This window comes from Poecilia reticulata, chromosome 14, assembly GCF_904066995.2.
Source record: "Poecilia reticulata chromosome 14, P_reticulata-male-v2, whole genome shotgun sequence".
Classification (NCBI taxonomy): domain Eukaryota; kingdom Metazoa; phylum Chordata; class Actinopteri; order Cyprinodontiformes; family Poeciliidae; genus Poecilia; species Poecilia reticulata.
In genome coordinates, this window is record NC_088843.1 from 12,570,570 (window position 1) to 12,594,651 (window position 24,082).

Consider the following 24,082-nt stretch of genomic DNA (forward strand, 5'->3'; position numbering starts at 1 on the left):
ACATTTTTCACTATGGTGACATTACTTACTCCGCACCTGTTTCCATTCTGTATTGTTACTATTTAGTTTTTAGTACAAGTTCATCATACACAGCACATCAGGGTGTGCTTTATTTTTTTTGTTTAGGCCTGAGAGGCTAACAGAACTGCTATGTATTTCAGTTCTCAACTCTACTTTTGCGCAGGCCTGCAGTCTGAATGCAGATTTTCAGTTCTTGAATCTCGGTTTCTGTAGAATCTAAATGTATTTAACGTGTGAAAGCCGCTGTCTCTGGAAGAGTTAAAAGCTCTTTTAAAGACGCCGTGTGCATGTTATGATTTTGACTCGTTTTCTGTATTTTTGATGTCTATGTAAACTTCAAGCTTGTAAGTTCTACTTGTCGTACCTGCTTGACCACGTCTCCCCTCAGAATAAAAATGTTAACCTCAAGATACATAAATGTTAAAAACAAAAATAAAGATCTAAATAACTTTTACACTGATTAAACAGATGTTATGAAGATGAAAAAAAAATGTGCCATGTTGAAAATAAGCTAAAAACCTTGCAAACTTCCGCTGAGACTGAATTCAACTTGAAATGAAATGAGCCGCCTAGTGGAAGAAAGCGGAATGACATCAACGTGCCAGAAATAAGGAAATGAAGGGAGACGACATTTTTACCAAACTTTTATTAGTTGTTGCTGAATAGTAAAAACAGGGCAAAACACTGCGTCATGTTTACAGTTGTTCACGTTTCCGTTGTTTCTTTCTAAAGACCAAACACACTCAAAAAACAGTTTGTTGCAATTATGCTTCGAGTCCTTGGACCGAAGGTATGAGACTGCTGCATCAACACGAAGGAGTCCACAACATTTGCATGACTTTTCTAATTTATTTGAAGGTTTAAGGCATGATTTGTTGGAAATAGTTCAGACTGTTTATGAAATGCTTTAGAAAAAAAAAATTATTTTGTAAAAGGCATTATGAAAATAAAGTGTTCTGAAATTTTCATGACGAAAATACATTCTGCATTAAAGGGTAAATAAATTTTCCAAAAAAGGTCCTTAATTGCTACAAAAAAATATATATCTATATCATACACGAAATAAAATCAAACTTCATCAAATGGCATCAGAAGAAAAAAAGTCTGTTTTTATGCATATTTTTTGGGGCTTGGTTCAAGTATCTGTTTATGGCACAATCATCAAGCTAGAGGTACAGCACGCTTTATTGTCAGTTTTTTATTTATTTCTTTTAACAAGAAATAAATGGCGTATAAATGTTGTTCCTTTCAAAGTGATACTATTGACAAGGTTTGCTCTTTTTTTTTTGTTTAGTTTGTCTTGTACAAAAACATCTAAGACGTCCTAAAGTGTCAGACACATCACACCCAAATAATTCCAACTACGACATACAAAATAGCAGTTAAAAACATACAGTATATCAAAATCCGCATGCAAAAGAAGAAAAGGTGCCCCTCTTTTATGTTTCAAATTTTAAAGTGAAATTTTTTTTTTCCAGTGCATATCTATTTATTGCATTTAGGTGAAATAAATAGTCGCAATTAAGGAGCTGAGCAGTTATAATCTAGAGAGAAGAAAAGACCGAAACGTAACTTCAGTGAAATTCTTTTACCGTCTCATATTTACGCAGTTTAACAATCAAATATCCTCATTAGAAATTAACTACAACTTTATAAACGCACAGTACGCTTCAGATGTAGGTAACGGCAATGAAGAGGAAGACTTTATGGCCTTTTAGAAAAATGAGGAGAAAGTGAATTAAAGTCAGTAAATATTTGACCCTTTTTGGGTTTATATGCGACCTTGAAAGTCTGCAAAGGATTTTTTATGTTGACCAATCATAATTTGTCTGCACAGATTCAAAAAAAAAAAAAAAAGACAAAAAAAAAGACAAAAACAGACCAAATGTTTGAAATGGTATTTAAATCTTTAATATCACATTATTGTGGATTGGGTCGTAAATACTGATGATCAATTTTGAAATAGTTGGCAGATTTTGAATGCAGACAAATGAGAAATCAATTAAATCTGGAAAAAAAAACAAAAAAAAAACAAATGGTAATAAAAAATAATACTGCTTTATTACGCTCCTCGTAGACAAAGATGCATACTGCATGTGTGCTGAACGAGGAGGAGAAGCCTCATGTCAAATCAAAACGATAATCCAGCCTGATATGAAGAACTATTGCATGATGATAGCAAAAATATGCCTGCAAATCAGATTCCAAGCAGTGCCAAATTTATGCCTTCACTTTAAAATAGTGACAGAAAATATATAAAGAAACTAAAAGATCTTTGCTCAATAAGTCATAATAGAGGCATAAGGCCTTTGCTAATATGCTACATAGCCCCTCCCCCTATCAGGAATGTACTACCAAAATACAGTATGTCCCTTTACAACCAGTGACTTGCCAAAAATTCTAATTTAGAAATAAAAACAGTTGGAACTTTCCACATCCATATTTGTACAATGTGCTGTGCTTTTTGCAGCTACGTCACGTTGATCTGATTTTGTTTGCGTACGGAAAAAAAACAAAACAAAACAAAACAAAAAAAAAACAGCTTGAGTGAGGCAGGACTGCAGTCCAAGCAGCAGGGCCCCGGCCTGGCGGCGGGGCCCGTTTTGCGTTGCCGATCGAGCGCATCACATGCATTCAAACTCGTCGATGCGCTGTTTGGTGTTGCCCGACCGGATCTGTCTGAGGGTCTTGTACTTGTCGCGTCCGGCTTTCATGTTCTCCGCGTGGATCATGTCGTTCACCGTCTTCTTGGTGTCGTCTCGGGCGTTGGCCAGCTCTGAGCTCAGAGCCTAATGAGGGGGGAAGAAAAAAAAACAACACACAACATTTAACACAGCAGAATATCAAAAATAAATAAATAATACCGTAGCTAATAAAGGCTGGACGTGTTTTAATTTGATCCAAACTATTAAACCAAAACTGCTTACACCGAACCTCTCAGACGTACGAACAACCAATCATTAGGAGGTATTAACCCAGCCTTACAAGTAGATGTTTCTGCAGACGCTCGTTCTTCTCGGCTTCGGTCATTCGCTCCTCTTCGCTGCGGTCCTTGTACGTAGCCGCAGACGTGAACTCGGCGCTAGCCTCGGCGCTGCTCTCGTCATTCTCGTCATGCTCATTCTCGGCGTTGAGTGGCTCCTGGACATGGGCCGCCATCACTTTGTTCTTAAGCTCTTCTTTGGTCTTCTCCAGGTCCTCCTGCACTGTGGTGGCCTGAGTGTGACAAGAAATGATAAGAGGCCGATCTGATCATTATTTACGACCCTATAAAACAGAGTTTGCTTTCTTTGTGTGCTTATGTCTGCATATGGGAGGGTATCAAAGGAAAAAGGAATGCAACATGAGCCGATAGTGGTGCCAGCAACGGAGATCGGAATGTCTGAGTGCTCAAAAACTGCACAACATGGAAACTTGGCACAACCGTTAAGATGTTAAACAGGATTTCCAGCACTTAAAGAGAACTTTAGCCACACTAACAGGAAACCACCAATAGCCCTGGCTGGGCTTGTTTTTGATCATAATGAAACCAGAGGGGAACCTGGGAGCTTTCAACACACAAAGATAATCTGAAAACTAGATTTATTACACTTTAACTTCCATTTACTTATTTCTAAACATGCAAGTTGAGACAATTTAGAAGCAGAGTATTTTCACCTCTTTTTATTTCCTCTAAAGCAAGTTTGAAACCAGGTTAAGCCACTCTAAATGACAATATATCTCTAGGCCTGTAGCAAGATGACAACTTGCGATTCTAAATGGCCACAGTATTTCTTGTCAACGTTACATCCAGCTAATAAAGCGCTAACTAGCTGGCTGCCGTTAGCATGTTACTTCCTCTGCTGCAGTGTAAGCTATTATTACGAGCCTGAGATAGAAAAAAAGTGACTGCTTTGAACTCCACGCTGTTTGTCTGTGTTTGAGACTTAATCTGAGACAGAAAGTAGTTCTCAAGTTGCCTAGCAACATCTTGTCATCAGGGTGATTGATAGCATGTATTAATCTGAAAGTCCTACTTTCAGATTCTCTGAAAAAGTAACAGTGACATCATAAGAATGGTGCCTAATTCTTATGAATAAGAATAATTATGAATAAGAATGGTGCCTAAACATCATTCTTATGATGGCTAACAGTTAGCTGCTAACAGAAGTAAAGTTAGCAAGACTGGGCTGCATTTAATCACTTTAGTTCATCTACAGATCAACATGTAGACGACTTTTCTTAAAACACAGTTTGAGATTATATTTCTGAAAATAAAGAAGATTTTTTAAGCTAGGCAAGTTTTAAAAACCTGATCTAAATATTTTACTCTAATTACAAATGAAATCCAAGGTTTCAAGAGGTTCTGTGTAAACTGGTTCTCCCAAATTACTGCTGAAATCTCATCTTGTTCTTCTGAGCTGGATGTATCATTACATATACGACAAATAAAACAAGAAAATCATTGTTTTCCACTGAAAGGTTGGTCGGTAGGAAAACGGCACACTACTGCCTTCTCACTTCTCGCCACATGGTGGCTCTAGAGTACATGCTTTTTTTTTGCTTAATAGTAAGAGGCATTGAAGGAAGAAATCAACACTGCATGCTCTTAACTCCTCATTAATGTTTCTTATGCTTACTTTCACACATAATTATGACTTTATTGCATAAAAATGAAAAGAGTTATGCATATCTGCTGACCTTATCAGTCAGGACACAAATCTTACTGAACAGACACTTTCAAGCCACACAGATTAAATCTATTTGAATAATGTCTGGCAATGTACTAAGGCCTGTCACGATAACAGATTTTGCTGGATGCTAAACTGTCGATGTGCCCGTGGGCAAGGCACTTAACCCCAAGTTGCCTGCCAATCTCCGTATCATCGGTGAATACATGTGCGAGCGTTTGTTAGTGCAACCGGGTGAATGTTGCTCTAATCCAAAGAGATTTGAGTGGTCAAAATGGAAAAGGAAAAGTAATTTATCATTATAAATGAATTATGAAGTTCCTGTAAACAAAAAATGTCCTTTAGCTGATAAGAAACCAGGTCTCCACACTTTGCCGTGTAAACGTGACATTTTTTCCCAACGGTATGGGAAACATGGACTCATCTGAGACCAGAACATGTGTTCAGTATCTTTTTGTCCAACTGAGATCAGATAGTTAAGATACTATAAATGTTGGAATGTAAAACGCAACATTTTTCAAAGGGAAATTTGCCACCTGACATCTGTAGAGCTGTGTACGTTAAATGTGTGGGGAAAAAAAGAAGCAGAAACTTGGACCACACCTTCTGCTGCCACTCATTTGCTTCTTCTTCTTTCTTCTTCTTAGCATCCTCCAGGAGAGAGATCTTTGAAGTCAGGTCAGCCAACTCTGTGGCCTAAAAACGGTAAAGAAAAAAAAAAATCTTAAGGCAGCTGAAATCATTAACACATTGTTTTAGACATCACTCCACCATATCCGTCGTAACGGACCAGGTGCTCTTGGTTCTTCATCTGGTTCTCCGACTGCTGCAGCAGTGCCATCTTGGCTTCCTCGGCTCCCTTCAGCTCAGATTCCAGACGTTCGGCATCCTCCTGAGAACGCTTCCTCTCCTGCTCCAGCTCCAGAGCCCTCTGAGTCTGCTCCTCCAGCTCTGTGCACATAATCAAAATGAATGGCAACAACTAACTAAAGCAAACGTTGCTTTATTGATTGTAGAGCAGGAGTCTGCAACTGCAAGTCTTCGAGAAGCAGAGGAAGTAATTCTGCCGTCCGATTCCGGTGTATTGAACCAGGGATGCATCTAAAAGTTGCAGGAGACCAGTCCTTGCCGACAAGAGTCTTAAATATACTTAAAACTTTTGGGTAAGTTTTACTTGGTTGCTGAAATGTTCCCCACCTTGTTGGGCTTTTTTGGTCTGATCTTCAATCTGCTTCAGTTTCTCCATCAGCTCCTCCTTCTCTTTCTCAATCTTTTCCTTCTCTTTTTCTGCAACCTCTCTTTTCCTCTTTTCGTTCTCCAACAGAGCCCTAAGGGGAAAAAAAAGGAGAAGGTATGTCAGATTGTTCACCACAGTTTCCAACTTAAACACATACAGTGAACAGAGACTTTTTATAACAAAGAAACTGGGATGTTATTTATTTCCATTGTCAAATTCCACCATATATTTGTCCGTTGGTACCTCTCCATCTTTTTGTGGTTCTTCTCCTCCCGAGCCTGCGCCTTCATTTGCTGCACCTCGATGGTGTCGGGTTTGCGGCGGCGCATGTACAGCTCATGGTTGCCCATGCACAGAGCCAGGATGCGTTTGTTGATGCGCAGCCTCGGAGCGTAGAATACAAAGTCCTGCAGTTTAAGTACAATTAAAGATTTTCTTTTGTAAAACGTTTTGTTTTGAAAAATACATTTTAGTGATATTATTTACACTAAAACATACTGGTGCTTTCTTGTCAATCGGTTTGATGACAAACTTCTTGTCGTTGAAGGAAATGTTCCTAATTTCACTCCAAGGAAATCCAATTTTGGGCGTCATTCTGTTAAAGGTGGAAAGGCGTAATTATTTATTTATTTAGTATTGTACAAATTATTCAGACAACAAAAATACAGAGTTGGTCAATTTTGGGGCTTAAAATCCAATAAATAAACCAGGATCATTGCTAGGGATAAGTAAATGCACAATTTCTTGTTTTTCTTAAAAAAAAATGTTTCACAGTTTGAGCACATTAAATGTGGAGTCCCCCAAGGTGCTGTGTTTAGCCCTAAACTCTATATCAAAACATTTCAGTTTAATCTGTTCAGGGAGCAAATCTCAAATAATAAAACAGAAAATGTGGTGTGTGAAATGTTCAGTATTACAAATGCACTGTGATAACATATCATTCATAAACTGCAATGAAATAAAGCTGAACAATTTTGGTCATCATAAATTAAATACATAAACAGGACCTTCTATATGTACTTACACGTGGTAAATATATAAAAAAAAGAATTTACATGAATTCATGTCATATTGTAGTAGCATAATTTCAAGCTGAAAAACCTCACCTTTAAATTTGGTACATTTACTTGGTGGAGAAAAATAAGCAGATCCAGAAAATAACTTTTTGTCCATAAGTATCAGTAAGTACAGTCAGATTGATAATTTAAAAGTTGAAAAAAACCTGGAATAGTATTAACAATTTTCCACAGAAAAGTGCCACTCTAGAAAACTAGAGTGGCACTAACAGTTTTCCTAAACGTCAATTTCATAAAAGTCAATATCTTCATGCAAACCTGCAGTTTGTTGCTAGGAAAATAGCCTTCTTTGTCTCAACAAGACAAACCTACAAGGACTTTTCCTGAAGCAGCCGATCTAGGTCTGATGGGAATAAAGCTGATTGTTCCACCAACAACAATCCCCAAACATAAATCTTTTAGAAAAACGTTGAGGTTTCCCTTCCACTGAATGCTCCAACCTTGAAAAATGCTATTCAAAAAAACAAAAAACTACTTATTTACACAGGGGTGCAATTAATCTGAATGAAAGATCTCCTACTTGCTGTTTTTTTTAGAACAAATAAAACCTAAATCAAGACAATGACTTACTTGTCATTCTGTTCATAAATGTTGAGACCCAGAGCATCCACTCCCAGGAACAGCTCAGTTCCTTTCTTGTTCTTGATGTTGAAGTAGTTGACTCCATACATCTCCAGGTCCTGGGCGATCTTCAGGTACTCCATCATGGATTCCTCCCTGCGAACACATGACTGTCAGCTCTCAGTTGGACCCTGATCAGCAATCTCAGCTTAAGCCATTAGCCTCCGGTCGAAGGTAAAGCGACAGAGGTAACATTTTTTTCACTTTGACAGGAAAGTTTTTATTTACCAAAGGCACAAAATTGGCAAAACTATATGCAGAAGAACTGCATTTAGAAGAAGAAGCAAGTGTGAGTCACCTCATCATGCCCTTGTGTTCTTCATGCCACACTTGAATCCTCTCCTCCCACTGCTCTTTGTTGAGTTTGTGCTGATCCAGTACTCTAGGAACATGGGACACGACTGTGCGTCACTGGGAGCGCTAAGATCAACAGCCAGATAAACGCAACGACGGGAAAGGAAGGATAAAAGCAGCGCTACCTCTGAGGGAGCAGGTTTTCACTGCTCAGGTAGCCCGACGTGTGCACCTCCTTGTTGTAGTCGCCGAACTTGGCCTGCACGGCGTAGGAGGCCAGGAGCACCGCCGTCTCCGGGGGGCAGTAGATGTCGTCGTTTAGGATCGCCTCCTTCACCTGCAGGAAGAAGAGCCGCTGTGTGGCATCCTGGATCAGCTCCTCCGTTACGTCCTCAGGGAAGAACTTGGCACGGAACTTGAAAAAGAGCGGGTTTTCCTTCCTCACATCCTGGGCTGTCACCTGAAACACAGGACGACGTCAGAGGTGAAGGGTTTACAACTAAGGATAGCATAAAGAAGAAGAAGAAGAAAGAATGAAGAGCTGAATGAAGAGCTCACCTTCTTATTGAGCTTCAGCCAGGTAGAGAAACCCTTTGTATCCTGGTACTGGAGTCCAAAGTACCAAACCTCTCTTAGTCCAATGGTCTTTACCACCTTAAAATGTAAAAAAAAAAAAAAAAAATGGATCATTTGTCTACAAGCTGTCACTGAATGGGTATTTCTCTAAATGATTCAGTTTTCTACCACATGCAAAAACATATAAATGTTTGTTTAAACTGATTGAAGGTCGTAGTATTTGTACTCATCCAGGTTCTGTGATGGACTAGCGACCTACCAAGGGTGTACCGAACACTTAGGCACATCAGGCCCAAAGAGGATGAATAAAATAAACACGCTTTGGTTCGCCTGTTCACTTACTTGATGTGCAAGAAGCTGTACAGCCAATCAGATGGTAGTAGTGCAGTTCACTTAGGAATCTAGTGATCAACCAAGTTCATTCAAGGTACACAGAGAAGCATCTCTGTATGCACAACACATCAAACCTCGAAGCACACAGGCAAAAATAAATGCTTTGAAAAAGGGAATCTATTGTTATTGAGTGATGTTTCCTTTGGGCAGCAATGAGTTGTTTAAACAAAAGGTTTTCATCACATTTTTTCTTATAAATAACTAAATTAATATCAATAAATCAAGATCGGAATGAGTCGATTCACTGGATGCAAAAATATTCAACATTATTTTCACTGTGACACACTAGAGATTAAAATTAGGTTTAGATGTGACCCGATTAATAATACGTATTCACTGTAGCTGTGTATGAATGTCATTCGAATTTTGAGCAAACTATTAAACTGTTACAAAATACCAAAGAAATGAAAATGCAAAATTTACATTCAATGGTTTTGAGCAAATCAACCAGACTATGCAAAGCGTAATTTCGTCAGGTACTGATGCTAAGAAGGGCTGCAACAAATAGGAAGCAAAGGCTGCAAACTAGCATAGACCGCGCATCTTTGAAAAATGGCGAGAGGTGTTCCGGGAGTTGTACTTTTGGCGATGTTACATGCCCAGATGTAGAGAAATAAATGCAATTGTACTTCGAGTTATAGAAAGACAACTGATCAGTTATGAGAGATAAATTACCGTATTTTTCGCACTATAAGGCGCACCTAAAAACCTTCAATTTCCTCAAAAGCCAACAGTGCGCCTTATAATCCGGTGCGCCTTATATATGGACCAATATTGAGCCACAACACGTCTAGCAACTACGGTAAGCATAGATGACGGTAAGCAGCCGCCGACTTCATTTTCGCCCGTAGAAGAAGAAGCGCGCGGTGCATGCTGGGATAGTTGTCAGAACGCTGGTTTGTTAATAAAGTTTGACTGACCTATCTACCTACCCACTTGATAATCAGGTCATCTGCAGGTCATGTAGCACCACGTTCTCCACGAACATGCTGTACGCGAACGGAGATGGGTGACCATCGTCCGGCCACGCCCCGGCCCAGTCGCGGAAGGCTCTCTTCGCCGACCGGAGTCGGACTGTTTTGTTGACATTCTTTATGTCAACATAAAGCCATTGGCTTTAGATATTCATCCGGGGTGCTTCAACTAGGGTTACCAAGGGACCAGCCCCTATACATTTAAAGCCAGGGAGGCGGGGGAAGAGAGACAGAGACTGCGGCGGCAGCGTGTCGGTTGGTCTGTATTACCCAGAAAGGCAACACCAACACCGTGAGGGAAATTATGACTGGGGCAGCCTACTATTTAAAGTACTCGGGGACCACTTCCCTATTATTACACATCCACATTTGTGGAGAACGGAACAAATCACATCCCGTATAGGTTCAATACGGGACGGGCGGCAACCGCAACTGTGGCTTCTATTCTATGTGCCTTATAATGAAAAAGGTTTTAAAATAGGCCATTCATTGAAGGTGCGTCTTATAGTGCGGAAAATACGGTACTTCCATCTACCCTTTGGTGCATTAATAATTTTTCCAAAAAGTCCAAAACCACCTCAAGCAAGCATAAAATTCCCGTCAACCTTTTATAATGCGATACCTCAAAATGCCCATAAAAATTTTCCGACGGAAACACAATTTGTGGCAAACAAGTATAAACAGTCACACATCAACAGAGTATAGTAAGTAAGTCAGTTTGTATCATACCTGGTCAAAGAGTTGCTTCCCCGTTGTGCTGGGCTGAATGGCAAACTCCAGTTCAGCATCCATCGTGATAACACGCACACTGACCTGATTGAACAGAGAAAATATAAGAAAAAAATATTTATATATAGATATAGTAGGTAACCCAAACATCACTATTTACAGATTTAAATACTTTTACCCATAAGAACATGTAGGTTAGCAACTGATGGTGTAGGAGTTGAGCAACTCCATTGCCATCACACCCATTCGGCTTGACGAAGTGAGTGAGTGAACGGTGCAGACAGAGTGTCTGCATGCCATAACATGAGATTAGGTAATGCTATAACCTGACATTGCTATCAAATTTATTACCATTTCTACAAACTTCTACTATATGTTCATGTCTGATGCTTTGTTCTCTTAAAGCCAGTTCAAAAGTTAGTTGGTACATGTGGCTGCTTAGAGATCTTCACATTTCACAGGACAAACCGTAGAATTTTATGTTTATGAAGACAACAAAAATATGAGCGTGGTTCCATAATTTATGGAACCTTTTGACACTGTGGTTATTCTAAGATGTCCATTTTAATATTGGTCCTGCTCTTTTTAGCTACCAAATTCAACAAAGAGAAAATCAACTCCATTCATACAAATTAAAACAATTAAATTATCTAATGCAGGCAGCATGTGTACTGTTTATAAGTTTTTAGTAAAAATATGAAAATCCCTTCTAGGAATTAATTGCTGGCTTTTTATGATTAAATTTAAAACATATTGTGGTAAACATAGAATGCAAAAAACTCCTGGTGGACTTTTACACACTCGTGGTGGGCATCCAACTGGAATTGAGGCCCTGTGCAACTTTTAACCTAAATAAACAGAAGAAAAGGATCTCTGCCTTTATGTCAACAGCTTAAATAAAGCTCTGGAAAAAATTAAGGAACCACTTAAAATGATTAGTTTTTCTGATTTTGCTTTTTATAGGTATATGTTTGAGTAAAATTAACATTGTTCTTTTATTCTACAAACTACTGGCAACATTCCAAGCAAACATTTTTTATTTATTATCAGGGAATGAGAAAGGGTCAAAATCATGAAAAAGATGCAGAGCTTTCAGACCTCGGATAATGCACAGAAAACAAACTCATGTTCATTTAGAAACAATAATGCTAATGTTTTAACCCAGCAAGAGTCCAGAAATCACTAATCAATGGGGTTCAGCTCAGTAATTTTTTTTCCCTTCCCAAAGCTGTATACTATTAAAAAAAATGTTAAATAAAGATGTATAACCCTGGATATAGAAATAGGTTTTATTTAAAACAGAAACAATGTACTCATAGGAAGCCATCTAATTATGCATTATTTAAAAAAACAAACAAACAAACAAAAAAAAACATTGTAGTCCAAACAAAGCTGCCAGCACCATACCAATTCTGTATTGTTTTACAGAGTGAAATTTATTGAAAACCCTGCCTCATGCTTCCACGCTGTGCTGACAGTCTCTGCCAGTCTGGCTTCGAGTGTAGAAGTTATCTACAGGAAGTAACCACATCCTCTGGAGGCTGGGCCGTGTGAGGCAAGACGGCTAAACACTGATGTCTCATGAGAGTCATCTACATCCTGTCATGTATCAAAAAAGCCTGCAAGCTGCTAAACTTTCTGCTCTACTAAAGCCAAACATGAGCACAGTTATTATAGATTGATTATCTCTTCAGGGAGCAAATTCTATAGTTCAGATAGTTTTTTTTCTTTTTTACACATGGCCAACATTTGAATGTGCTTATCTAACCTCTTAAGTCTCTCAGAAAGGTCACCCAGAGTCAAAAATGAGTTGGTGCTTAGTAAGCTGACTCTGTTGCTTTCTCTGTTAAAGAAGACTTAAACAGCAGCACACATCCCTATTGGGAAATAACTGTGCAGGCAGAGGCCCACGCCTGCCCTGAACAACAATGGTGTGCATTATTTCCCAGTTGCGGGGCCTCGATTAGAGTTGCGTTCTTTCCCAACCATGTCAGCAAGACCCCATTTTACTGCTCAGGACACTTTCTCCTCTGCCACTTCCTGTCATCCGCTGTAGTCAAAGACTCCGAAGTGAAGCCTTCGACCTGAGTCTGTACTCTGAGTCAACACAGTCAGATGAAGTAATTTATTTGTAGAAACATTTAGCCAATCCCTCTGAACATGGTGGAACACCTTTCAGTTTGTTTTTTTTGGTTTAGAGCAGATAAGAATTCAGCTCTGGTGGTGATCGAGCGGTTTCATTTCCGGAGTGAGAATGGTTAATCTTGCATGAAAAGGGAACTACGCATCTAAATTTTCTGCCTGCTTAGGGTGTGTCTCTTATGGCCTGAACTCAAAAACACTTCAGAAGCTATTATTAGTACCCAGTTGAAAAAACACCACCCTCAGGTCCATGTGTTAAGTTTCTCTGGCTTTTCATTTTTGCTGTTCCCAACATTGAACCAGGTTATATTTGATCATTGGCTTGTTACTGGCATGTGTAGCTTCTGTCAAAGTTCCTTAAGCATCCTGAATGGCATCAGCTGTATTTGTCCCATGCGGCATGCCATGCTTTTTGCTTTTTACAACCACTGGCAGCATTTGAATCACTGCTGGCATAAGTTTACAATATTGGCTATTCATTGCCAACAAAAAGCAGCAAACTTACAGCTTTTGAAGCAACAGTTCATAGGGGCAACTTTTTAAATTTCCTCTGATGCTAGTTGTTCTTCAGTGCTAATGCTAGCTAGATACAACAAGTACATTTTCAGTTTCTTTTAAGACTTGCATATCTCTGTCCTACTCTATCACAGTGCTTCAGCTAACACTTTTGATAGCATTAGTGTTAAGCTGCTATATACTTAAGCTTTGCGAATGGCTAGCATGCTAACATGCACAGAATTAAAATGAAAATGTTTAAACGGCATCTGCTATTGTTAGGGTTGAAGTTCTATTTTGTCATCGTCACACAGGTAGCTAGGATAAATATGGTTACAACGGTCCATTTTTTATTATACCCTCATTGTACAATATTAAAACTCAAACAAATTACAAGTTTTGAAGAGCAACATATCCATTGGAGGTTAGCTGACAACATTTGTAAATTTGGATTTCGGCTTCTCTTGTAGCCTTGTTCACATTTAAAAAAGAGAAAAGTTGAAATAATAAACAAAACAATGCCAACAGCAGAAAAAGGAGTGCCCGGAAACTTTAGCAAAACCAATGATTTAACCAAGCGGGTGTCAGTGGCAGCTATGACCAACACTATACATTTTCAAACTCCATATCAAACCGTTTATGGACCATTACAATTATTAATATAAATTGTAAGATACAAAAAAACAGAGTAGACCTATAACATAGTTGTAAAGGAGGTAGAGAGGGGTTCATTTTGATATAGACAAAATTTTCACTCATCCCCAATTAGACAGATGTCAGGAACTACAACTAAACCATCTTAAAATAAAAGGATTTTCCTAATCAGATCACATTCCTGTTGACCTGCCCACACAGCAAATGTTCTGGGATTCTGTGAAGAGTCAACAAAAATGTTGTTGGAATGCTGGGGTTCTGATAGGAGGAAGAGGAGGCACACGAATGAGTCAAGTTCATGTGAAGGTGAACGGCGGAAAATACCCCCAGTTGCACTGCCAGGAAGAGAAACTACTGAAAGAAACCGGATGGTTTAAAGATGAAGAGCAGAGCAAAAAACTCTGATACAAGTTGTTCTTTGATTGAACAGTACATCCAAGTTTTTCAAAGCAAAACACTCTGAAGATTAAAATTCATCGTGCACACTTAATATCCTTGCAGTCAGTTGCCCATGATGCATTCTCCACAGTGTTATCTCCCCGTGCGGTTTGCAACCACAACCCTTTCAACTCAAGCCAAGTCAACACGTAAGATAGCAGCAAGCGCCTTTGGAAAATAAGAAGAAACCAATCTGTTCATTGACTGCAGTGACTGGCGAGAAACGTGGATAAGTCAAACAAGGTTGACTTAACTCCAGCAGCTCCTGAACAGTAGGACTCCTTGATAACCAGATAGACCACTTGATTTCAGCTTGAATTTTTTAAAAAAAGGTGCGTGTCTTATCTCATCCAGTGTAGTGAAATGGTTATTTTAAAATGTTAGCTCAAACTATTTAACATCTCAGCCAGGAAGTGGGAGTCAAGGGAAGGTATAGAAATAACCTGAAATGACACATTAGATTAGCACAACTATCAACTTCAATATTTATAGCAAACCAATAGAGAAAACCACTGATGGAAAAAAACAAAAAACCCAGTTCAGTCTGTAGTCGGTTAATATGTCAATCAGTAGTGTTAATTAGTCTTACACTGCTGCATGAGAGTGGGGAAAAAAATCTGATGGTTTAGTTTAAACTGAGTGATAGGAAGATGGTCGGTGAGGGGAAAGGATGAGGTTTCCGCCAAGGCAGAGAACCAAACGGCAGCGCAAATGCTTCACAATGTCACCGCAAGCACTGAAAAACTAAGCTGTCGCTGATGATAAAATCTAAAATCACAGTGCATCTTCAGATACTGTTGTTCATCTGGTAACTTGTTACTGTAGTAGTGACAAGTTATTGGGATGGACCGATAATCGCTGGTTGGTCCTAATCACCGAAACAGTCAACGCTCCTTTCCAAAGTGCTAACCTTTTGCTTAGCAACAGTGAAGATTCAACGCTAGCTATTTAGCCACCACTGAACTCAGAGGAAGACCTTGAGGTGTAAAAAGCATTGCATAAGTAAACTATTTCATGTCAACAAAAGTTACATGCTTTCTGTTGCTGCTACAACAGAAAGCTAGACAGCAGTGGGTACATACTGGTCACTTCACTGCGACTTTATACACTTGCAACTTTTCCATGTATGAAAAGAAGTCGCTGAACCAGAGTCACACCACTAAGGCTGAATGAACTGCAGCAGATTTTCTCCGTTTTGTCCCTTGCAAGCTTCTAACTCATAAGTCATGGAACATGCAAAGGTTTGGAGATCTCAGAGTTAAAGTAAGGCACTGCATCTTCTAAACGTAACGCTTACAGAATCATGTTTACAGTAAGCAAAGCTAACTGTGGGTGGGCAATGAGTATTTAATACTTAAAAACTGAATCATCATGAAAACAATCAGCTTTAAGTTATGTTTGCAAACCCCATCTATCCATCGTCTTGTGTTTATCCAAGATGGGGATTTAAGGGATGGAAACCACCTCAGTGACGTCCTCCACCTCACTCTGGGGACGTCAGACAGGATAAATAATCCCTTCAGGTACTTCTGGGTTTTCCCCAGGTTCTCCAGCCAGTGGGATGGGCCTGAAAATCCTCCAAAGGGATGGGCTATGACTAGATGCCTGAACTACCTCCATCTACTCCTTTTGATGCAGAGCAGCAGCAGCTCTGCTATTCTGCCGTACTCCTCCCATAAAAAAAACAGATCTATTTAAAAAGATAATTAGATATATTTAAAAATAGGATTCAATTTAATTAATATTTGGATCACTTAATGTAATCGTGTACTGACACAACCTATTTGATAATAGGTATGTTTTATTTTTAGAACAGTTTTTGTGTTTATAAGACTAACTTAATGCAGCACTTAACGTATCACCTAAATGACATAAATAATCGCTAATAATTATTCCATATCACCAAAACTTAATGTAAAAAGTAGAGGTGTGCTGATCGATCGGCCACCGATCATAATCGGCCGATTTCCGTGTTTAAAAAGTGTATGATGAGTGATCGCCGATCACGGTCTCTTGTTGCCGATCACACAAACCGATCACCTGCATCTCATTTCGCAGCCTGCCTGTGCAGTTGGTCTCCGCTTTCTTTCACACAGCGCAAACACGCAGCAACAAATCCTAAGCGATGAGGAACTATAACGCACTGAGTGAATGGGGAAGTTTGTGTTGCGGGGGAAATTGAAGCACGTGGGGTGAAGCACGTCAAAATGCATCAACACAACGAATCTAATATGGCATAAAAACAATGCCATACTTGACGGAGTTTGGCTACATCGAGGCTCACTGCAGTAAAAAAGACATATGGAGGATCAGATAGCAGGTAAAGCAGCGCATAGCTACAAACACTCACCCGGATTAGCATGACGTCAGAAAGCTAAACAAATAACCCGCAAAATTATTTAAGTCTTCGAGCTGCAATGTAAGACGCTGGTTCTGTTCTCGCTGTTGAACTGCTGCTCCGTGCTACAGGTAGTAATATTTCACAGACGGAGCTTCGCTTCTGCTCCACCTGGTAGTGACTCTCACACCGAACCTCTGCTTAAAGCTGCAGCATCTAACTTAAAAAAATAAATTTTAGATATTAAAACTTTCGCTGTCCTAACATGAGACAGATAATCTCTAAAAAAAATAATCGATCGATCTCCCTGTTCTGCATAATTACTCCGCTCAGTCAGAAACAGCCACTCAGAGCTAGCAGTAATCAGCTAGCCGCCATGCTATCAGGAAGTTTTCATTCAATAACTCTGGATTGTTTATTGTAATGGAACCTGAATTTGCCTTTGAATGTTAAGTTTTATACTTGAATCTTTTGGCAATGTTGAGAGGTCTTATTTTGACGTTTTGCATTATTTAGCCGCTTCAGAGCCTTCATATGTTATCAGTATGTTAGAGATAGTATTATCAATAGCAGTACAATTTGCACGATACCCGTTTTGTTTTTTGTTTTTTCTTGGAAAAAGCTATTTAAAAGCTTTTATCTAAATTAAGGTGAATTCATGGTTCCTTTTTCCACATAATGTAACCGTAGTGCTTATGATTAAAAAAATAATTATGTGATTGGTATCGGTGATCCGCCCTCCTGGGTGATCGGTATCGGCAGGAAAAAACCTGATCGGCACATCTCTAGTAAAAAGCATGTCTCCCTAACGCAACACCTAAAAAGCACTAAAAAATGTCAACTCTAAATAGTTTTAAGTTTTAAAATGGTAAAACAAACCCTGTCTTACAGTGACTGTTCTCTCACACGGTGCGACGTCCTAAATAATTGATAAATGATGATTTGCAGCAGGCCGGCTACAAAAATATTTTCAGTACCGTTCTTGTATTGTTTTATATCGAAGAGAGGAAACAAAAGGGGCTAAAATTAGAACAGACAGCTCAAAGCTTTTCCAAAGAAAAGACTGGAAATTGGCAACAAAACTGTGATGTCAGTCCATAACTATGTTTAATTATTTACAAACTGACGCTGTAAAAAAATAAGCAATTTTAATTTTAATGATGTGATTTTTATAAGCGCTACATTTTCATTACGTTTTTATTCATTTTCACCCGCTCCACTCCCTAAAGCTTGCTTAGATTTGTCTATGATTCAGCAGCATCAGTAAAGCTCCTTCCTGTTTCTAGTTCGGTTGTGTCATAATAATGTCAAATACTTTGATTTAGCAGGTCTGGAGGGCACAAACTCATACTAATCACGTCTCTGGTTTGTATAATTAGCAACATACTGAATACAGCTGATGTCCTTCTATAGTGGTGAAGGTTCATTACAGGGCAGCTGAGACACTTTCACTATAAAGAGACCTAAACAATAACAATCACGATTCATTTTAAAGTGTCACTGCAACATCTATATATCATATATTGTACTATGAACCAATAAGGTCACCTCAGCTAAAAATAAACATGGCTTTTTATGCTGTACAGAAAAAGTTAACTCAACCACGCAAAACTGTACTTACTCTCAGAAATGTGACGTTCTCACGGCTTTCCAGCAGAAAACATAAAGACTCCACAGCTTTTGATTACATTTTGTCCACCAATTTTACTTCTACTAAGTCCTAATCTCCTCAGTTATGTGCACTACAGAGCCATTTAATCTCCTGCTCGCATACCTCCAGCTCTTTCCATTCACCATGTCTCCATAGACACACTTTTTAAAGGTGTGGGCGCTCCAAAAACTGGCAAACATCTACGACACACGGGCTTAAAATGGTAAGTCATGCTCTGTGTTGGGTGTTACAATAACAGTAAAAGTGTTTTTTACTGTGTTTGTTTATGGAGCGTGTTATGGAGCAAATATCAGATTTTATTGTGGGGGGGGAAAAAAGGAAAGCATACCGATTTTAAAAAGATGAATCTTTTAGGCTAAGCTCTTAAGCACTAAAAGAATCTGTTTCAATATTTATGGAAAATATGTGACAACGTGAATCGGAGTTCCTTAACTCTTTTGAATTATACAGTAGTTACTCAACACCGTTAAGCATAGCCTTTCAGTGCAATCACTGTAATAAAACACAGCTGAATTAGGTCATAAAATTTGACAATGTAGGAACTTTTGTGCTTGTTGTACTGCAGAAAATACAATCTGAAGTGGGGCCTGGCATCTGAGGACCACGCGGGGGGAAGCAGGGTGGAGAACAGCCAGACCGTGATGTGAAAGTCCATATAAGGCTACAGGCGAGGAAATTACCAGAAAGGAACTGATGTAAGTGCAGAAACCTTGAGTCACAACATCACTTCCTTGGGAAATTGAAGCACTGCCACGAGCAGTCCAGCAAACACAGACTTATTCAAACAACGAATGCTTTTGTGAAACATCTTGATTTCTAGAGTTACTTAAAACACGGAGTTTAAAAAATAAAAAAACAACTGGGATTAACCTGCTTATTTTCAGTGAGAATCTTAACTTTCACTGGCCTCATGACATCTGCTGAATACGTGCATCTAACTTCCTTTTCTTTATTCACCTCGTCAGCCTAATATTTACATGCCGGTTTCACTGAGTGTCACAAAGAGCTGATCGAAGTCGGAGCTAAATCCCCTTCATGGATCTGCAGAAATGAAACTCAACCCCCCTTCACCTCCGCCTAACTTTTAGTTTTAATTAAACCACAAACCCACACAACTCTTTAATTTAGGAAAATCCTGCTGCTTCCTCTTTAACATCCATTATGTCCTGCTCTAGTTTCCCCTTTCTGCTACTTTATTGCATACACCCAGCAGTTTCTGCATCACAGCTGCACTTGCTCTGCGCTCATGAACTACATGAACTGCCAAATAGCAGCTATTGTAGCTAACCATAAACTCTACACTAGGTTAAAACAGCTGTCAGAAAGCAACTAAACATGTAAAAATAGGGTTAGCGCTTCTCTGCTTTGCGTGTGAAACGGCTCACAAAAAATGACAGTGAAAATATTCTGTTTTGAAAATAGTTGCTAAATATCGTCAGCATCAAAACTCGGAGGTATCCACTTTTACAGCTTAGGCACCAGTGGGTAAAAATAACTGTGCAAAACTGATGTCAGAGGCAACAACGCCTAACATTTTATTCTGGGTGACAAATGGTGGGGGCAAAAAAAAAAAATGCAGAGGAAGTTCTGGCAGAAACAATGCTACAGGAAGAGAGCAGGTACAGGAGCTGGGGCCATTTGTACTGGAAATCTGCTTGGAAGTGTTTCAGGTTTTCTATTTTTAATGAAATCGAATGAGAAATGCAGCAGTTAAAACTGCTGAAAGTACTGACTTTACATGTGGGCCTGTTTCAAATAATGAGGAAACCAAGGTGTTAACTGTCGTGTTTCAACAACGCCTAAATGTTCCGCTGTAGCGTTCATGTGATTTAAAGTCATTCTAATGAGATGATACAGGAAGTGCAGCGGTGATTCGAGTTTTCTCATCCTCTACCTGTTGCTGCTCACTGTCGGCCAAATGGCTGAAACAGAACTAATGCATAAGGAATGAATGGTTTGCCTGTTAAGCAGCAGACTGTAGGGTAGCTACTGAGGTACTAGTATCACCTTATTCCACTGGTGCGACTCTAAACGGAGCTAGCTAGCTAGCTAGCTTTAACAGGTCTATTTTATATCTGTGCTTTAGTCTTTGGATGTAAAGAACTTGAGATGACATTAATATAAATGCATAAACTAATGTAATATACAAGCAGCAATAGGAAAAAGTATTTTCTGTTTAAAATAAACAGAAAATCATGTAAAACGTTTGTTTTAACTCTGAGATACCATGTATTTTTTTATTCAGGCTTATTCTTGGAGACCCAAAAACTTACAATTAAACATGGGCCAGGAAGAGATTCTCACAGTATAATGACCTGGAGTAAGACTAGCAAGGTTTCACTGTATCAAAGTATTCGCTGAAAAGATTTAAAACAAAAATGTATAAAGGTGATATAGTTGCCACTAGAATACCATAACACAGCAGCTGTTATGATGAACATTTTTATATTGTGGTATTCATGTGGCTCAGAATATTAAGTCGGTTTTCTTCTGACTGCTAATGCTCTCAAAATAAGCAAATTTATATTTCTTGTAAGCAAGAGGAAAGTGCGGCATCCTTCTTTTAGCAAGCTAAACGGCAGTGCGCAGCAACATGTGAGAGAGGGCATCACATGCTTTGCTACCTTTTAAACTCTTGGAATACTTTGATTCCGGTAACCAGCCAATGAAAAGTGTCTAAACCTTCTTTCAGCCACCTGACCAGAAGTGTGCAGAAGCAAGTTAAATTGCAGGAATGGTTTCAGAAGTGTAACTATGGTCATTTGATTCATGATTCATGCCAAATTCAAACTCTGTTACATATAATCTGGACGATGAACTGGAAGCCTCAACGTCCCCGTAGGCTCATGGGTCATGCCTTTTCAGTCGAGTTCTCCCTTAAAGCCGACTGTGAATTTGAATATTTTTACTCCAATGATTTCCTTTCATCCTCAAAGTTGTTTTTTTTAATTTTTAACTGAACCAAGTCCAACAGTTGAAATGAACGTTAAATTAGAAATCACAATAATCTGTGTCCCCCAGTGATAAAGAGGCATTGCCCTCCCCCCCCTCTTTTCTTTGTCCAGAACATGACCAGCACCAACACAGATTTCCAGGGCTTAGGTTCTTCACTCTCAGCTCATCATTCACAGCCCTAAATGTATGGTTTCCCCAACTCTACACATAGGTAATCTCCCCTTTTAGTCGCCCCCGGATTTTGGGCAGCACAGCTGGCCAGAGTGACAGTTCAAATCCCTCCTTGTTGGAGCAGCCTAAATAAAGAGGCCTCGGAAAAAGAAAGGCTAGCTCAGCTCGGCTCGGCTCGGCTCGCTAAAGCAGCAGGCCACACTTCCGCCGAAAGCTCCCCAGAAAAGAGAGCGGAATATCTCGGTCTGCGTGAGTGGAGATGAGCTTACATCGAGGCGATTAAGTGAAGTTTGAAGAGCAAACGGCGGGCCGGTGGGGTTTGATTTAAAAGGCGCTAATTTTAGTGAGCCGAGGGGCGGCAGCGCGCAAGCGCACACACTTAACGGAAAGACAGCGGCGACCCTCCGCTGAGTTTCAAAGATGCTGTAAAAAAAAAAAAAACACCTCTAACTTCTCACTAACTCGCTTCTGTATGATCACGGATTAGCAGGATAAAGCGGTTCCTCTTATTGCGTTAGGAAACGACAAAACCGAAAACTGTGAAATTTAAATATTACAACAATTCTGGCAGTGTTCGCTCTTACCGTTTTCGGCATCTTTCCCGTCTTTTTAAGTCTTCTGCACAGATTTTCCTTAAACTTGTTAAATCAGCTGACTAGTTGGGAAAACTTTTTTCCCATCAGAACAACGGCACCAAGTAAACGCCCTCCCGGGTCGATGATACTTTTTTTGCTACACTACAAAAAGCTTCTTTTTTCTCTCTCTCTCGTTTCAAAGCTGCGCTTCCAGGGAGGGTTTCTCTTTGTTTCGCCTTAAAGTAAAGCGGAGTGGGAGCTTGATTTCCTGCTAACGGTACCCCTGCTGCTGCTGCTGCTGCTGCAAAAAGCAAAAAAAAAAAAAAAAAAAAAAAAAAAACCACACCCAGAGCGATGACAGGACAGCAGCCAGCCAGCCAGACAGAGGCTCAGAGACAGGGCTCAGGCCAGCAACTGACTCCGCCTGCGGCAGCCGCATCACCATGACTGTACACCGGTTCTAGATTTCAGAAAGAAAAAAAAAAAAAAAAAAGAGTTATTTTAGCAGACATGGTCACTATTGCTCAAATGTTGCATCAGTTTGGACTCTGAGGAAATTACGGGGATACAGACATGCGGGCTGTTAATAATGCAGGAGCGGTGCTATGATCTGAAACATAGGGGGAGCTAAACTCGGCTCTGATTTTCTGGTGTTATCAATGCAAGCTTCTTTTTTTAAAATGTTCTTACTGTTTGGACATTTAATCAAACTAAATATATTCTATCGCAAGCTTATAGTGTGGGTAAAGTTATAACTTCTAAGAAATGAGTGAAGGAAAAGTTCAATTGTTCTGGAATTAATGGAAATAATTTTGGTTGGTAAATTTGTCCTGAAGCAGGAAAAGTGTCCTCTGATTTATTTATTCATTTATTGTCTTTTTATTTTCTATTTTATTATTACAACACGTAAAACACACTGTTTGCTATTATGACAAGAAATTAGTCCCAATGTCAGGAAGTGAATTCTTGACCTCCATAAGTCTGGTCCATTCTTTGGTACAGTTTCCAGACACCTGAAGGTTCCACGTTCAGGAAGAACGGGCCAGAAGAACTGCAGCAAACTGTTGTGAGAAGCTCAAGAAATTTGCCTTAAACACAAAATCAAATGAAATTTGTTTATTGGAAACTCTTATTAATTTCACAAATGTCTCTTTTAGAAATTGTTGGGTTCAGTTCTGTTTATTTTATTATAGTGCTTTTGTCTCTTTAATTAGACATTAGAGATTAGACAGAGTGATTGATGATAAATAATCCTTGATTATGTGTAATTCGGTCATTACTAAAAGCCACCTGATAAGGAAGACTCCTCCAGATCATTTTCTAATGGATGTGAGAGATTGTTTAGAAGCCGATTAATATAAAAGACTAATAAAATTGTTGATACATTAACATTGCTGAAGTCTCCAAGGTCTATCCGTGTGTTAGCATTTGATTTTTAACCCGTGAACAAACCATTCCACCAAAGCACGTAAACATCAGAACATTGTTTTCTTTGTAGGATTTTTTTTTTTTGATGAATTATGAATCTCAAACAATTGAGATTTTACAAATGCTTGTAAAATCTCACTTGCCTAATTGTGCATTATTTTAAACAGATTATTATTATTATTTTATTTGACTGGATGGATAACCATTGACTGTAGTTCTGTCTTCACCTTCGTCCATTTGATTCCTATGAAATATGAGAAATTATAATCCCTGGTCAAAACAAGTTTCTTCTAAATGTTGCTTTCTGCTGAGATTATTGGATTATTATTTATAGGATTCGTATAAGAAACATTTCCATACACAAGACATCATAAGATTTCTTTAATAATTTGTTGCTGAAGTGGGTATGACAAGAAAAAACCTGGGGAAAATATGGAATAAGAGGCAAAACCACTTTGGACATTTATTTCTATTAATTTTCTGATTACTTTTTTAAAACTAAAAACATAAAATATTACATTTTTGTCTCATCTTCTTTGACCTTTGACTTAGTTCATTCCAGGTTCATTGTTTTCTATCTTCATGCCCATTTTGTAACCTAATGAGGCACCTTTTGACTTTCT

The 24,082-nt window shown here is 39.0% G+C and overlaps 1 protein-coding gene across 2 annotated transcripts; it reads right to left on the reverse strand.

The window, feature by feature from the left end:
* Nucleotides 1-652: 652 nt before the first annotated feature.
* On the reverse strand, nt 653-22,346 carry msna (moesin a). Of its 2 annotated transcripts, none has more exons than XM_081615587.1 (13): nt 22,041-22,346; nt 10,592-10,675; nt 8,478-8,573; nt 8,105-8,379; nt 7,924-8,007; nt 7,575-7,721; nt 6,427-6,523; nt 6,172-6,335; nt 5,889-6,019; nt 5,482-5,642; nt 5,295-5,387; nt 3,007-3,237; nt 653-2,810 (listed from the first exon to the last, which is right to left on the reverse strand). In XM_081615587.1, the coding sequence occupies exons 1-13, from the start codon at nt 22,050-22,052 to the stop codon at nt 2,646-2,648; spliced, it is 1,740 nt and encodes a 579-aa protein (XP_081471713.1). In that variant the 5' UTR covers nt 22,053-22,346; the 3' UTR covers nt 653-2,645. The 2 variants fall into 2 exon arrangements, with proteins under 2 accessions (XP_081471713.1, XP_008425733.1); XM_008427511.3 differs by lacking the exon at nt 22,041-22,346 and adding an exon at nt 18,280-18,298.
* Between the last annotated feature and the right edge of the window lie 1,736 nt (nt 22,347-24,082).